Source organism: Typopeltis vanoorti, chromosome 2, assembly GCF_054136105.1.
Source record: "Typopeltis vanoorti isolate ZY-2024b chromosome 2, IOZ_Tvanoo_1.0, whole genome shotgun sequence".
Lineage (NCBI taxonomy): Eukaryota > Metazoa > Arthropoda > Arachnida > Uropygi > Thelyphonidae > Typopeltis > Typopeltis vanoorti.
This window is the reverse complement of record NC_143550.1, coordinates 73,337,043-73,352,049: the sequence shown is the minus strand read 5'-3', so window position 1 is coordinate 73,352,049 and position 15,007 is coordinate 73,337,043. Positions and strand designations below refer to the sequence as shown.

General features: G+C 33.6%; 1 protein-coding gene across 2 annotated transcripts in view; it reads left to right on the top strand.

The window, feature by feature from the left end:
* The window catches only part of LOC150109178 (vacuolar protein sorting-associated protein 37A-like), a 243,999-nt gene extending 231,314 nt beyond the window's left edge, over nucleotides 1-12,685 (top strand). For both annotated transcript variants that reach the window (XM_090405937.1, XM_090405946.1), the window contains exon 11: nucleotides 12,214-12,685. In XM_090405937.1, the coding sequence (XP_090262063.1) occupies nucleotides 12,214-12,288 (75 nt within the window). In that variant the 3' untranslated portion in view covers nucleotides 12,289-12,685. The remainder of the gene's footprint in view (nucleotides 1-12,213) is intronic.
* Nucleotides 12,686-15,007: the final 2,322 nt, after the last annotated feature.

Here is a 15,007-nt window from a genome sequence, read left to right as displayed (position 1 = left end):
CTCGGCAGTGAATATCCCAAATATAAAATTTATTATGCAGAAATGTTGTCAGTCTTTGGAAGCACCTATGTATGTCAGCAATTATGAAACTTAACAAGTCAAACTTCTGCTCACGGATAAAAGATTCTAAATTAAATGCAATCTAGAATCATATTACATATTACATCTTCATATTACAACACGAAACGAAAAAGCAGATGTTGACATGTTAGTACAGAGGAAAAGATGTCAGGTTTCGGGATCAAAATCAAATTAAAAAAAGGACTCGTAGCTGAAAATGTTTATTTTTGTAAGTCAAAATTATGCATTTAAATCATTTTCTTAAAGTATGAATAAAATGTAATTGAACTTATATTTTCTAAACTAGTTATATTTTTAAAATTTTAAAATAAAATGGTTAAATTTAAAATGTAAATGGTAGTGTAACTGTTTACATAAGTCGTAAAGGCTCGGCAACAAAAGGGCCTTTGTTAGAACCTTTCTTTTTTTAGTTTATGTTTTGGTTCAGAGAATAATATTGAATACGGTCCACATCTGATATACATCTAATTGACTGGCCCTTTGCTTTGCTTTGTTTGAGTTTCAGATCCCTGATTTAAAACTTCACTGCATCCTGAATGGAGAACCTATAGAAAATGTATAATATTTCAGCAATTTTTAGTGAAGATGAAAAATTAAATATGGAAGTAGATAACAGAATTAGCAAGGATGTTATATTAGAGATTCAACTGAATAACTTTATATGAAATAAGAGAGAAATTAGTCAGAACACTAAACTAACTATACACAAGACAGTGTTCATATATAGTTTTCTATACTCATGAATTAGAGAGCTGATTTAGAAATAAAACACTTATTAAAGATTTGAGAGTTCTGAGAAGAATTAGGAGAATACAGATGGCATCAATGGTAGAATCGTTTTAAAGTTGCAGATATTGGGACAGACTTGACATTGTTAGTGTTCAGGAAATGTGTGAGCTAATCTAAGGTGTTATTATTGCTTAAACAGAATGGAAGAGGAAAGGTTAGCAACTAAAAAGACCCTAGAAGAAAACCAAGATCTAAGTCGATTCATACTGTAAGAAGGGCCTTACAAGAGAGAGAAATATAAGATCTGACAATATTGACGTGCTGCCTGTATCACATCGTTATAAAGTACTTATCATAGCAAACTTTTACCATACATTATACCATAACAAACTGTTTCTTTAGCTTCATTTTCAAGTGAGTTTGCTGTAGCGAGAATTTACTGTAATATCAAAAACCACTGTAAGCTTTTATTTTATATTGGAATGCTGCTCACTTGAGAAGCAACAAGGGGGAGTTATATTTGTTTTAAAAACAATGACTTATCATTTCAGTGACTCAATGGTCATTAAAACAATGTTTTTAAAACAAATATAACTCCCCCTTGTTGCATCAGACATTATTATTTTACATTCCTTTTGTTTTTCAATCATAACTCCTCCCACACTCATCAGTCATTTTTCAGAATTTTGTCCCTTTTACTCAGGTAGTAACATTTTTTTGCATTATATTTCTGTAGATTGTTTTTGCAGTTCAATTGTCTGTTTTCATTAAATGGTTTGACTTTCTTTCTTTCTTTTTTTATATGCTTTAAGCATTAATGCAAAAATTAAAAATATTGTAATTAAAAAATTACAATATTTTTATTGCTTAAATTTTGTTTTTACCTATTTCATTTTCTGTGAATTATTTTACTCATTGCAATTACACTACTTGGAAAGATGTCAGCAGACACCCCAGTGGACAAGGTGCATTGTGCACTTGCCCATGACAGTCACATGTTTGTAGCTGGTATAAATTGAAGGAATATGATGCTCCCAAGTCAGTGCAGTGTCCAGGTGAAATGGCTACGTTTGAAAGAAACTGGCGGTGTTTGAAAGAGACATTGTGATAGGGTGCAATGTTGCAGAACTATCCGTTCAGCAAATTGCTGACAAATTGGGCCATCCCAGGTCTACAATCAGTGATATCGTACTAGATGAAAGTGCAGGGAGTCAACTACAGGTGCTATGTGCAGTGGATGACCCATCACGCTCATCAAATGTGACCATAGGGTGCTATGAAGGATGTTTATGTTAAAACTGCCATTTTTGGCTGATGCATTGAATGCTGAGTTCCTGGCATTGACTGGAACATAAATCTATGCAAAAACATTTAGAACCAATGCTCACAATATAAGTTTCCATGGCACGATGCAATATGCAATTCCCACGTTATCCGAACCAACGTGTAGCATCATCTTGAGTGGTGCAAAGAGCATGTAAAGTGGGTTGGGAAGCTTGCAAAGCTTCCCATCCCACTGTACATGATCTTCAGATGTTGTGGAGTGGGGAATCATGCTACACCCTCTAATGAGCAGATGAATGTCTCTTCCTACAGTTTGTTACCCCAACTATGAAATTCAGAGGCAGCAGTGTGATGGTATGGTCCTGGTTTGGATTTACAGTTTATGATGCCACAAACATTGAACTCTGGGAGGTATCTGGGCAATGGAATGCTTCCTACTTAATGGCATTTCTACAGAACTGACCATTGTCTTTTTCAGCAAGACGATGCACTGTGTCATAAGGCTGCTGTAACTGCATGGGTTGTGTACATGAATGTCACCACACGTGACTGGCCAACACAAAGCCCTGATCTCAGCTCTATTGAACGCTGTGGGATGAACTGAATCATCAGGCGAGGGCAAGAGATGTCTGCCTCACATTTCTACAGTAAGAATGGTCCAAAATTCTCATTGCTATTGTATGCTTGTGGAAATTATGACCCATAGGATTTTTGCAGTGACAGCAAAAGGTGGTCCTACATCTTATTAAAGTGGACACCATAGCTGTTTGGTCCTCTCATAATGAAGTCTGCAGACTTCTTTCCAAGCAGTTTATATATACAGGGTCATGTAAAGTCCTTCGTGTGCAGTTTTAAATTTTCATAACTCTCATTCTATACAATGATACAATCAGTCTGAAAAAAGGATAAGTGAAAAAATTTATTACAGTTTTACATATTTTCAGTATGCTTATCATCATTATGTATACACACCAATTTACGATTCTGAAGTTTTACAAATACATTTTGCAGTTGATTTTGGTAATATCCTGAATCACATTGGTTATTCTAGTCTGCAGATTATCAGAAGGGCGAGGTTTTATTGAATAAATGATCTCTTTACATGTCCCCATAGAAAAAATCCAGTGGGCACAAATCTGGTGGATGTAGTGGTCAAATGATCAATCCACCTCTTCCAGTTCATCTGTTAGGAAAATTTTCATTCAGAAACTGCCTAACACAGAGTAAAGTGACTAGGTGCACTATCTTACTGAAATACTGTATCAACTGTTAGTCCTAAACATGGTATTTTAGGAATAAAGTAATTCTGCAGCATTTCCAAATAACTCTATTAACAACCTTTCTTTTCGTATTGCACGGTAATCAGCATTCATTTTAGAAATTATGGACTTTACAACCGTGTTATAAATAAACTACCATATATTCGGACGTAAATTTTTTAGGTTGACTTATATGCTGGGTTGAAAAATTGATTGCTTTCCAAAAAAAACTAGTAAGTATCATACTCTGTTAAATTTATTAGCAATATACAAAAAGGGTAAATAAGTAAAAATGTTTCAACTTATGCCAAATTTATTCACAGAAAAAAAAAAGTTATTTACATGTTATATAATTATTTATTTACAAAAGAAAATAGGTAGGTAACTACATAATTAAAATTTAATTTTCATTGCCTGAATGTATGAAAAGTTCATTGTACTTCTGGTTCTGTAATTTCTTCCGGTATATCGTCATATAAATTGTATTCGTTTTCTCCATCAGATTCAACATCAATTTCATCATCATTTTAAACAAAATCATCTTCCAAGCCATCTAATTTGTTAGATATAGCACATTTTTTAAAAGATTTTATTACTGTATCTGGTTTTATTTCATTCCATGCTTTCTCTACCCATTCACACATAGTTACCAAAGAGGCATGTCGCATTTGTCCTCCTTTTGTATAACTTTTCTCTCCTTCTTGCATCCACGCATTCCACTGTTTTCGTAAACTGTCTTTAAATGACTTGTTTATACAAACATCCAACGGTTGCTCTAGTGAAGTTCACCCACTTGGAATCACTGCCATATTGGTATTATTCTCTCTTAATAATAAAGATTTTGTGCTCTCCGTTAAATGGGATTCGAACATGTCCCACACTAAAAGACTGTTTAGATTTTTTAATGCACCTTATTGTGTATTCCAAATATTTTTTATCCACAGCTTAACTCCTGCTTCGTCCATCCAACCATTCTCATGAATATGGACAAAAACGTTTCTTGGAATTTTGATCTTTGGCATTGTTTTTCTTTTAAAAATTATCATAGGTTTTAATTTAGTACCATCAGCCATACAAGCAAGAACAACTGTGAAACGGCTTTTTTCATGTCCAGTTGTTTTTAAAGAAATAGTTTTACTTCCTTTCAATTCTACTGTTCTATTCCCCGATCATGTCAAACATAACTGGAGTTTCATCCATATTTCCGATTTGAGACAATGAATAATTTTTTTGCTTTCTTTTAGCAATTATAATAAATCTTTGAAAACTTAATAATTTTTCATCCAAATCCTTTGGCAGCTTCTGTGTGATTTTCGTTTTTAGTCGAAGCACTAAATTTTTCCTTTCCATAAACCAGCTACACCAACTCACTGTAGCTTTGAAGTTTTCACTGTCCTTTTTATTTGCTTTGCCCCACTTCAAAGCAAATAAACGAATATTATTTCTTGTTATAATGAGTCCATTTTGGTGATTTTCTCGAACCCAATCCGCAACATTATTTTCCAGAATAGGCCACTTACAAATTCCTTTCCATAATGCGCACTTATTTTTCGACATTTTCATTATTAAAGTTTCATTTTTTCTCCAATCGTGAACTAGTTTTTCATTTACTCCGAACTGACGTGTAGCAACACAGTGTTTTCGTTTGCAAATTTAATCACTTTGCACTTAAAACTCGCGTCATATTTTGTTCTTTTAAAAGGAGCCATTGCACTTTAGTTCACTGTTGGTCGACTGGTCAATACGAAATAAAATTTCTTTTGTCAACTAGGTATTTTATATCTTTTGCTAAAACCAAGAATGGAAGGACTAAAAAGGTAGTTATGATCTTAGTGGTTGACGCCTGTATAAAAATTTTACTTAAAAACTGTCGTAATTTTTAAAGAAATTTTTCGAGTCGACTTATACGACGAGTATACTATAAAAACTGAAATAAACTCAAAAAATTCCAATATCGACTTGTACGCCGGAATATACGGTATTTTAATTTCCGATGTTTCGACCTTTGTAATAAAGGTGATCATCTGGAGTATATACAAACATACAGGACAAGCTGAGTTACATATCACACAGTAAGCTAAAGAAACAATGATTTGATCACCGGTTATTCTACTGGCATGATCTCTAGTGAAAAAAATAATAATAATACAGATAAAATTATAAATTAATTAAGTATTTAGAAACTAAATCAATGCTAAATTCTTATTATGACCTTTTTCTTGACCACTAGTATTAAAGACTTAATTCTGTATGTTAGTCAAGTAAATAATAGTTTAATATCCGACGTTTCACTGACTAATATCTGTCAGCATTTTCAAAAGATACACTGGTAAGCGATAGAAAGTAACAAAAACTAGGAAACTAACCGACAACTCTAAAAATTATATAAAGTTATTGCTGTGCGTGATACAATGATATAATACACGTGTCGCAAGTACAACGTTTTATTTGTTGAGATATTTATTGTAATTTTCATGAAAGTTCATTTCTTTTTGGTTAAATGATCTGATTAGAGTTTTTCATATATCTGGTAAGATTAGGCATTGATTCTTATTTAAGTTACCTGTTGAACGGGCGACTGTAGCAGCTTCTTTGAATGTTCTGGAATGTGGTAGTTCTCTTCTATGTAGGGCATATGACTCATATCCCATTTAATATTATGGTTGGTAGAGGCAAAGTGGGAAGAAAGGCCTGATATATCCTGTTATTCTTTACATAGCGTATGTGTTCTTGTTCTATGAAACTCAATACATAAGCTCTATAACAATTCCATTTGTTAGTACCATATCCAAAAAATTAGCTCTTCTTCTAAAACCTTATAATATCAGAGTAACCTTGAAACCTATTGAGACCATTCAAAAGTTTATAAGATCACCGAAAGATAGCCATCCTTTCTACAAATACTCTGGAGTTTATAGCATGCCCTGTTCATGCAGTATCAATTACATCGGACAGACATCTAAAAGTTTTGAAACAAGAAAGAAAGAACACATAGGCCTATAAGGAATAACAGACAGGATATATCAGGCCTTTCTTCCCACTTTGCCTCTACCAACCATAATATTGAATGGGATATGAGTCATATACCCTACATAGAAGAGAACTACCATTTCAGAACATTCAAAGAAGCTGCTACAGTCGCCCGTTCAACAGGCAACTTAAATAAGAATCAAGGCCTAACTTCCAGATGTATGGAAACTTTAATCAGATCATTTAACCAAAAAGAAATGAACTTTCATGAAAATTACAATAAATATCTCAACAAATAAAACATTGTACTTGCGACATGCTTATTATATCATTGTATCATGCACAGTGATAACTTTATATAATTTTTAGAATTGTCGGTTAGTTTCGTAGTTTTTGTTACTTTCTATTGCTCACCAGTGTATCCTTTGAAAATGCTGACAGATATTATTCAGTGAAGCGTTGGATATTAAACTATTATTTACGTCAGATATTGGCTAACATACAGAATTAAGTCTGTTTCTCTCATGTTATCTTAAATTCTATTTAAGATAACACAAGAGAAACATTCTTTCTTATAGATAGTTTTCTTACTTTAACAATGATGTCCTATTAAGGTGATGTTAACATTACAATTGTTATATTAGATTTAGGATTCTGGATTATCTACAGTCCTGTTTATAGTTAATTCTTAGGGAGAAAGGTTTCGTGGGTAGAATATATGCCTTCCATATGCTTGGGATTTTTAGACCATCATTACTGTTCAGATTGGGGTGGGTTGATAAGAATCTCACAGGCTTCCTTAAATTTGCGTTCATGCCATGTTTTGGTGTGATGCAAACAAATGGTGCTTTTCCAGTCAGTTCTTTGTAAAGTGTTCAGGGCATGAGCAGAAAGGTCAACTTCACCATAGTTATTATATTTAATGTGTCATTTATGTTCCTTTTGTCTGATAGGAATTGTGCCTCCTGTTTCCCCTATATATGGTAGATTACAGGTGCAATAAATATGGTATACTCCAGGGTGGGCCAGCAGAGGGAGTTGGTCTTTGGATGGGTTGAGTAAGCTTTTTAATTTTGCAGGAGGTTTAAAGGTGCCTTTGAGGTTGTATTTCTGTAGTATTCTGTTTATTTTATCTGATGTCCCTTTAATGTAAGGAATGGTTATAGTTTTATTGTAGTCTAATTTATCTTTTTTTTTTTTTTATTGAGGTCTTGTAGAGATTTTTGCTAACAGTGTTTTGGCTGTAACCATTATTTATTTATTTATTTTATTTATTTAAAGTTATAAGCAATACTTTTCTAAAAAATGGTTACAGCCAAAACATTATCTGGTTAGAAAAGGCGGCCTTGGTATGAATTTCATCATGATGTGAGGGATTTTTATAAAGGTTTTTTTTAATTTGAAGGCCCATACAGATGGATTTTTCTCTCTGGAAACTTGTTTTTCATCCTGCAAGATAGATAATGTTCTAATCCATGAGTACACACTGCAGCACATTGGACCTCTACTTATGTAAAACACTCCTACACTGATTTGTAATTTAGAATATGTATTTAATGATAATTTTTTCATTATGAGTTTGTCTCAAAAAATAAGTGTCAGTGTACTGCAAAATAGTTTTCTTACCTTTTTTCTCCCCCTACTATTTTATTTTGTGGACAAATACTTTCTTGACATTATTCCCAAACACATTTACAGTAATAAGTCAAAAATAGGCATTTATCACATTACTGTTTTCAACAATTGCTGCTATTAATGACAGTATGGATAACACCACTGTACAAGCTTTTATTTTTTCTCTTATAGACTAGCATAAAATATTATCTATCTAAAAAGTGGTGCAAAGGAAAAATTATACTTTAAAAATTAGTGACCATGGTACTTCACCATGGATTGGTTGTGTTTCATGTTTGACTAACACTTTGTATACTACAGAATTTTAATTCTGTCTTATATAAAGTTTTAATTTTTACCTAGGAACTGCCAAAAACTTGATTTTGTATAGTGTGAAGAGAATTTGCTTCTTTATTTCAGCCAGTAACTATGCATAAAAATATCAAGATACACACTGCAATTCTTAATTGCATAGTCACTTTTTAAAGTAAAATATGCGAATATCAGGACAGACAGATCATGGGCCAAGAATTGCCATGGCACCAAAGATGCATGCATAATGGCATATTAATAAATTTATAGAATAAATAAGAGCAATATAATATCGTTTCATAAAGAAACACACACACACAAAAATGCAAATACTTTACAGTAACTGCATTAAAAGTAAACCCATTGACATCATAATATTCCATTTCATAGAATAAATAAGAGCAATATAATATCGTTTCATAAAGAAACACACACACACACACAAAAATGCAAATACTTTACAGTAACTGCATTAAAAGTAAACCCATTGACATCATAATATTCCATTTCATATTTCATTTTGTAATAACTTATTTCCTAAGTCATTGAAAACAGTAACTTGTTCTGTGAGAGTTTTTTCATACCATTGCATAAGAAAGGAGATATGAAAGTGTGCAACAACTATAGAACTATTAGTTTAGTATCTCATGCAATCAAAATTTTATTCAAGAGCATGCTAAATAGGATTGAGGCATAGATGCCTGAGGAACAAGCAGGTTTTAGGAAAGGTAAGGGCACCAGAGATCAGATCCTTTGCCTTACACAAATCATAGAAAAATATAAAGAATTTAGACTTCCTCTGTTAATGTGTTTCTTAGACTACTCTAAAGCTTTTGACTGTGTTCAGCATGTGAAACTGTGGGAAGTAATGAAAAGAATGGGTTTTCCTCAACACGTTATCTGGTTGATAGCCAACTTGTACAGGAAGCAAGAAGCCACACTAAGAACAGGTGTTGAATTGACTGATTGGTTTCTGGTTGGAAAAGGAGTAAGGCAAGGATGTTTACTTTCCCCTCACTTGTTTAGTATATATATATATATATATATACGGAGGACATTGTGCGTGAAGCATTGGATAAGCTCAAGACAGGATTTAGGATAGGAGGTAGATTGATCAGTAATCTGAGGTGTGCTGATAATACAGTACTCCTTTGTAATGACATGGAAGAACTAGGACAAATTCTTGACATAATTACAGAGGACTACAGGGAGCAAGAAGCCACAGTAAGAACAGGTGTTGGATTGACTGATTGGCTTCAGGTTGGAAAAGGAGTAAGAAAGGATGTTTACTTTCTCCTCACTTGTTTAGTATATATATATACGGAGGACATTATGCGTGAAGCATTGGATAAGCTCAAGACAGGAATTAGAATAGGAAGTAGATTGATCAGTAATCTGAGGTGTGCTGATGATACAGTACTCCTTTGTGATGACATGGAAGAACCAGGACAAATTCTTAACAAAGTTAACAAGATCAGTAATAACAGAGGACTTCAACTATATCCTAGCAAGACAAAGATCATGGTTCTCAAAGGAAATACGAACAGGGAAGCTCTTGAGAAACAAGTTTACATTAATGGAAAAAGAATTGAGGAAGTCATCAAGTTTGAGTACCTGGAATCCATTATTAATGTGAAAAATTGCTGTTCAAAAGACATCAGAAGAAGGTTAGGAATGGCTAAAACAACAGTCAGAGACTTGTCTAAAATCTGGAAGGATGGATCTATCTCCATAAGAACAAAGTTGAGGATTTTGAATGCAGTTGTTTTTCCAACAGTGACTTATTGATGTGAGACTTGGAACCTAAAGAAGTCAGATAAGAAAAGGATATCTGCTTTTGAATATGGTGCTACAGAAGGCTGTTGAGGATATCATATACTGAAAGCATACAAATGAATGGGTGTTAGAAAAGATCAGTAGAACTTTAAGGCTCCTTAAGGATATTGACAAAAGAAAGTTAAAATATTTTGGACACGTTGAAAGGATGGAAGGAGGACTTCTCAGAACAGTAATAGAAGCTAAAGTTCCTGGAAAAAGAGGAAGGGGTAGACCATCAGTGAAATGGATGGTGTGTGGAGCAACTAATTTTCAGAGAGTCGAAGTCTCCAGAAAAGCAAACAACAGGACTACACGGTTAGGCCTGGTGTGTGACATCACTGAGCATCAGAGTGACCATATGGCATCTGTGGATGTCCAGTGAACATATAGATAGAAAGATCCAGTATTCTTGTTTCACAAAAGTACAACTCTTTGTAAGCTTACATGTACTTATATACCACTGAAACATATTTATAGATATTTATACTCGTACAACTTGCATATGTAGAAAAAATATAGACTTTTATTTAAAAAGTCTGATATATTTCATCGAGTGTAACATGGACATTGTCATGGAGAAAGCCTATTAACTATATTCAAAACATAAATCGTAAGGAAGAGGAGGAGTCATGCAACATGTATTTAGCTAGCTTGTATTCCAGTTGTCTCAGCTGAACTGACAGGGTTTTACTATTAGAGTTCAAAGCAACATTTGAAAAAGTTTCTTCAGATTAAATTGGATGAAATATATTGGAGTGTTTGAATAAAATTCTATGCAGTTTTTCTACAATTGTAAACCATATAAGCATCTGTAAATATGCCTGGTACACATTTTCTTAAAACTTTTGTAACATGGGAACATAGAAATGTACTGTATTATGTTGCATGTACACTATTTATGTATTTTATGTATGGGAAACATTTTCAAGAACCAGCAAACTGAAAATTTCTGAAGTCAAATTTTGGAGGAGCACAGCTGTTTAATTAACCATTACGAAATGTGTTGGAAAATGTGAAATTCAACTCAATTCAGGTAATATTAAAAGACGTATAAAAATAACGGTTCTGCATTTCATCTAAAAACTGGTAATTTCTGTTTAAATTGCTCCTCTTAGAGAAGTGGAGAAATAAAAGAAATAACATTTTTTTTTTTTAATTTTGAATTTTACATGAAAGCTACCTAAATCTATACTTTGATTTTTATAGCAGAAATAAAGGCCCATAACTTTATGCACTCTGCTGCTTTAGCTATATATGCATTTTTTTTCATTTCATTTCATTTCATTGTATTTAATTTTAATTTTTTTTTTTTTTTAATAAATAACCACAGTGTGTGAAATCAGCAGGAAATTAAACTATTTCTGTTGTTTACAGCAATCCCTTGATTAATGCACTCCCCGATTAGTGCATCATTCTTTTTCGATACCCAAATTCAATTAGTGCGCCTATATACATCTAAGTGTGAAAATGATTCAAAAAGTAATCTCATTAGAAGAAAAACTTGAAATAATAAAGAAAAATGAACATGGCGAGTCCAGAGCAGAGATAGGACAAGAACACAAAAATGGGTAAATCAACTGCTGAATACAAAGAAACGTAAGGCTGCTTCAAGTTCATCATGCTTGCACTCGAAATCAAATTTGCCAATTTTCATACAATCGAAGTTTTTAAGTAGCAGTGCTTAGAAACTGACTCTGGTGAAGAGAGAACCGGTAAAATTTGCACAAGAGGCAATTGGGCCATACCATCAGTTATATGAAAAAAAGAAACAGAATGCCCGCCAAACTACGTTAGCTCAATTCTTTGTTAAGAAGCAGAATAATAAATTTATATTCTGAATGTTTTATTGTCTTTCAGCTTCATGGTTTTCCTAGGCTCTGAGACATACCCTAATTCTTTTATAATAAAAATTAAGGGTCAAAAAAGAAATCTGAGGAACGAATTATACATTTTCCCATAGGTTATTATAGTCGATTAGTGCTTTTTCGATTAATGCGCCGGTTTTAAAGTCTCGATTAATGCACATTAATCCCTCGATTAATGTGCATTAATCGAGGGATTGCTGTATTGCTGTTATTTTCATTTTTGAAATTCATTACTAAAAGTGCTATACCATTAAAATTAGCCAAATTTTATTTTTCATCAGTTATGCCACTTGAGGCGAGTAAAGGAAGAGAAGCTCCATAATCAACTTCTTGAATTACAAAGATTAGGATTTTGATATATTTTATAATTTAAATGTAAATAAATAAGAAAATGTATATCATTTTTTGTTATGCTTATTTTTTTTATAATAATTAAGATGTGAAGTGGTTTGTACAATTTACTTAATTATCAGAATTGTATTTAAAACTTGAGTTACCAGATTATAACCGAAATTTAGGGAATCTCAATATGTTTTGAATCTGTATAATTCCATGGTGTTCAGTGGTATTAGTTCTTGAATATCATTGCATAATAATTCAATATTATGCAATGTTATGTTTTCTGTTTTATTTGTTAATAACGCTATTTGTGGAAGTGCCTGAAATGAAGTTCAGGCAGTTTAAAATGAAAAGGTCTTTCTAATTTAAAGAGACTATTGTTAATCTATGATATAAAGCTTTTCAATAACATTATGTATGTCAGTAATTATTTGTTTAGGATTTATAGTCCTATGCAAAATGTTTATAAAAAAAAAATGGTTTACACTTAAATATGTTTTGTCAGTACTCCAGTTGGCATTTCCAAAGGAAATACAGATTGTTATTGCTGTTTCAGAGATGCATGGTCTTATTAAAGAATATAGTGAGGAGACAGAAGGAAGTCTCGATGCAAAGTGAACCACATATCATACTTTGTATTATTGGCATCCTTAATTTTATATTTGTAGCATATATGAGAGAGAAATTAGTTTCCATTAATTAAGAAACAAAGAGAAAAATCACAACTCAAAAACCGTATGATGAATTTTATTAATTTTGAGATGTGAAAGAAACATCCAAAAAAATTGTAAATAAATAGTTTAATTCAGTAATAAATGGATACGTAAAGGCAATGGTCAAAAACAAGGTCAAAATGAGATTGTCCATGGTCACCCCTCATAGCAACACAGTGCTCTTAATGATGTTTCATACTGTTTATAATAGTGTACAGAAGCTCAGCTGATAATAACAACTGTTGCTGCTGCAATGATCAAAGTCCCTCAAGGTTTTGGGGAGAAGGCAGTTGAGAGCAGCAACACATCTATCTGGAGCATAGGTTCCCAGACTTTTTCGGGCCACCACCCACTGTGCAAGACATAAATTTTGTAATGCCCCCCCCCCCCCCCCCATTATACACACATATATACATGCTCTATTTTCTTGACATAGAAAATTGACATCTATTTCTATCTGACATGATAAATTTTCAAATGATTAAATAATTGAAATAGAAAATTGATAAAAAAAAATTGATCGTGTAAGATGGGCATAAGATGAATTAAAATGCAATGTTTAAATTTTAGATGATTATCTAATTGCAAAATCACGAAAATAATTAATTTTTAAATATATATTATTAATTTCTTCTATGAAGAGCCACTGGCTGCCTGAACGCCCCCAAATGCTTCTGATCCCACTATAGCTCCCCCCCCTCCCAGAAGGCTTCAGCACCCACTTTAGGAACCTATGATCTAGAGCATCCCAGACATGCTCAATAGGATTAATGCCTGGAGACCTAGCTGACCAGCCCATACATTTGATAGTCTCATCTCGAAGATATTAGTCCAATAATGCTTGTCCCCAATGACGATGAGCTTGTCTTGTAGGATAAATGTCTTCCCTATGGTACCTGCATACAGATGAACTTAGGGATCCAGGCCTTCATCTCTGTGAGTTGCAGAGATGAAGGCCTGGATCCCTATGTTCATGGTTCTGCTGTGAAACACATAAATGTCGGTGCATCCACCCAACAAGATGCCTCCCCAAACCATCACACTTACCATAAGTGTCCCTTTTACAGATATTAGAGGGATGATAATGTCCCTTGTTCTCTTCAGATCAGAGCACATCTCGTATTGCTTTATAGAGCAATTTTGGGAACTTGTCTGTAGACGGTACTGATCCCATTGGCCTTGGGTTCAATTGACTTGGAAGTTGGCCAATTTCAAACATTCTCTCCTGTGGTGCAGGAATAAGGGCATGCAGATTATGTTTGCGACATATAGGCTGATTCAGGTTAGCACTCCTGTTTCAGTGAGCAGATGACCGGAGATATTATTCACTCACAGTTGTAGCCTGTGTCCTTCCTTCACTGTATCTCTGGGATGCTGTTTGTGACTGTTAGAATTGGTTCCACAGCCTGTGAACTACGGAATGACTCGCATGGAACTATCTGGATTATTCTGCCTGGCTTTGGGCTGCTTATAGTCTTACGACGTCATGTTCTCAGTCAGATGTTTTTTGCCTTTCCTCCCTCAGTTATTGCTATTTTTATCTTTGTTCTTAATTTATGGAAACAATTGTATTATGCTAGTCCTTGGATGAGCTAAGGATTAGATAGTCCAGTTCTCCTACTCTAGAGAGAGACCCAAGTTAGCAATTGTTTTGGCGCTATTTACTCCTCCCATGATTAGGGTAGTGGTCTCACACTGGGTGACCAGAAGTTTTGATTAACTATTTAAGTCAGTAAAGATAAACTTGAAAATAATTAATATTCTCAATATCTTTTAATTTCATGAGTAAAAAGAGTTTTTCAAGTGTGATCAGTCAAGTGTAGATAGTTACTGTATTTTTCTGTGTATAAGACGATACTTTTTTTTTCCTAAAATTTTTAGACCAAAAATCGGGGTCATCTTATACACGGCTTGGGGGGGGGGGGAGACACAGCTGGTACCTTGTCTCCACGAGCAGGCTTCCACCAATCACTAGCCTTTGTTAACTCTGTTGATTGACTTCCTTAATGGCTGATTCTTAATA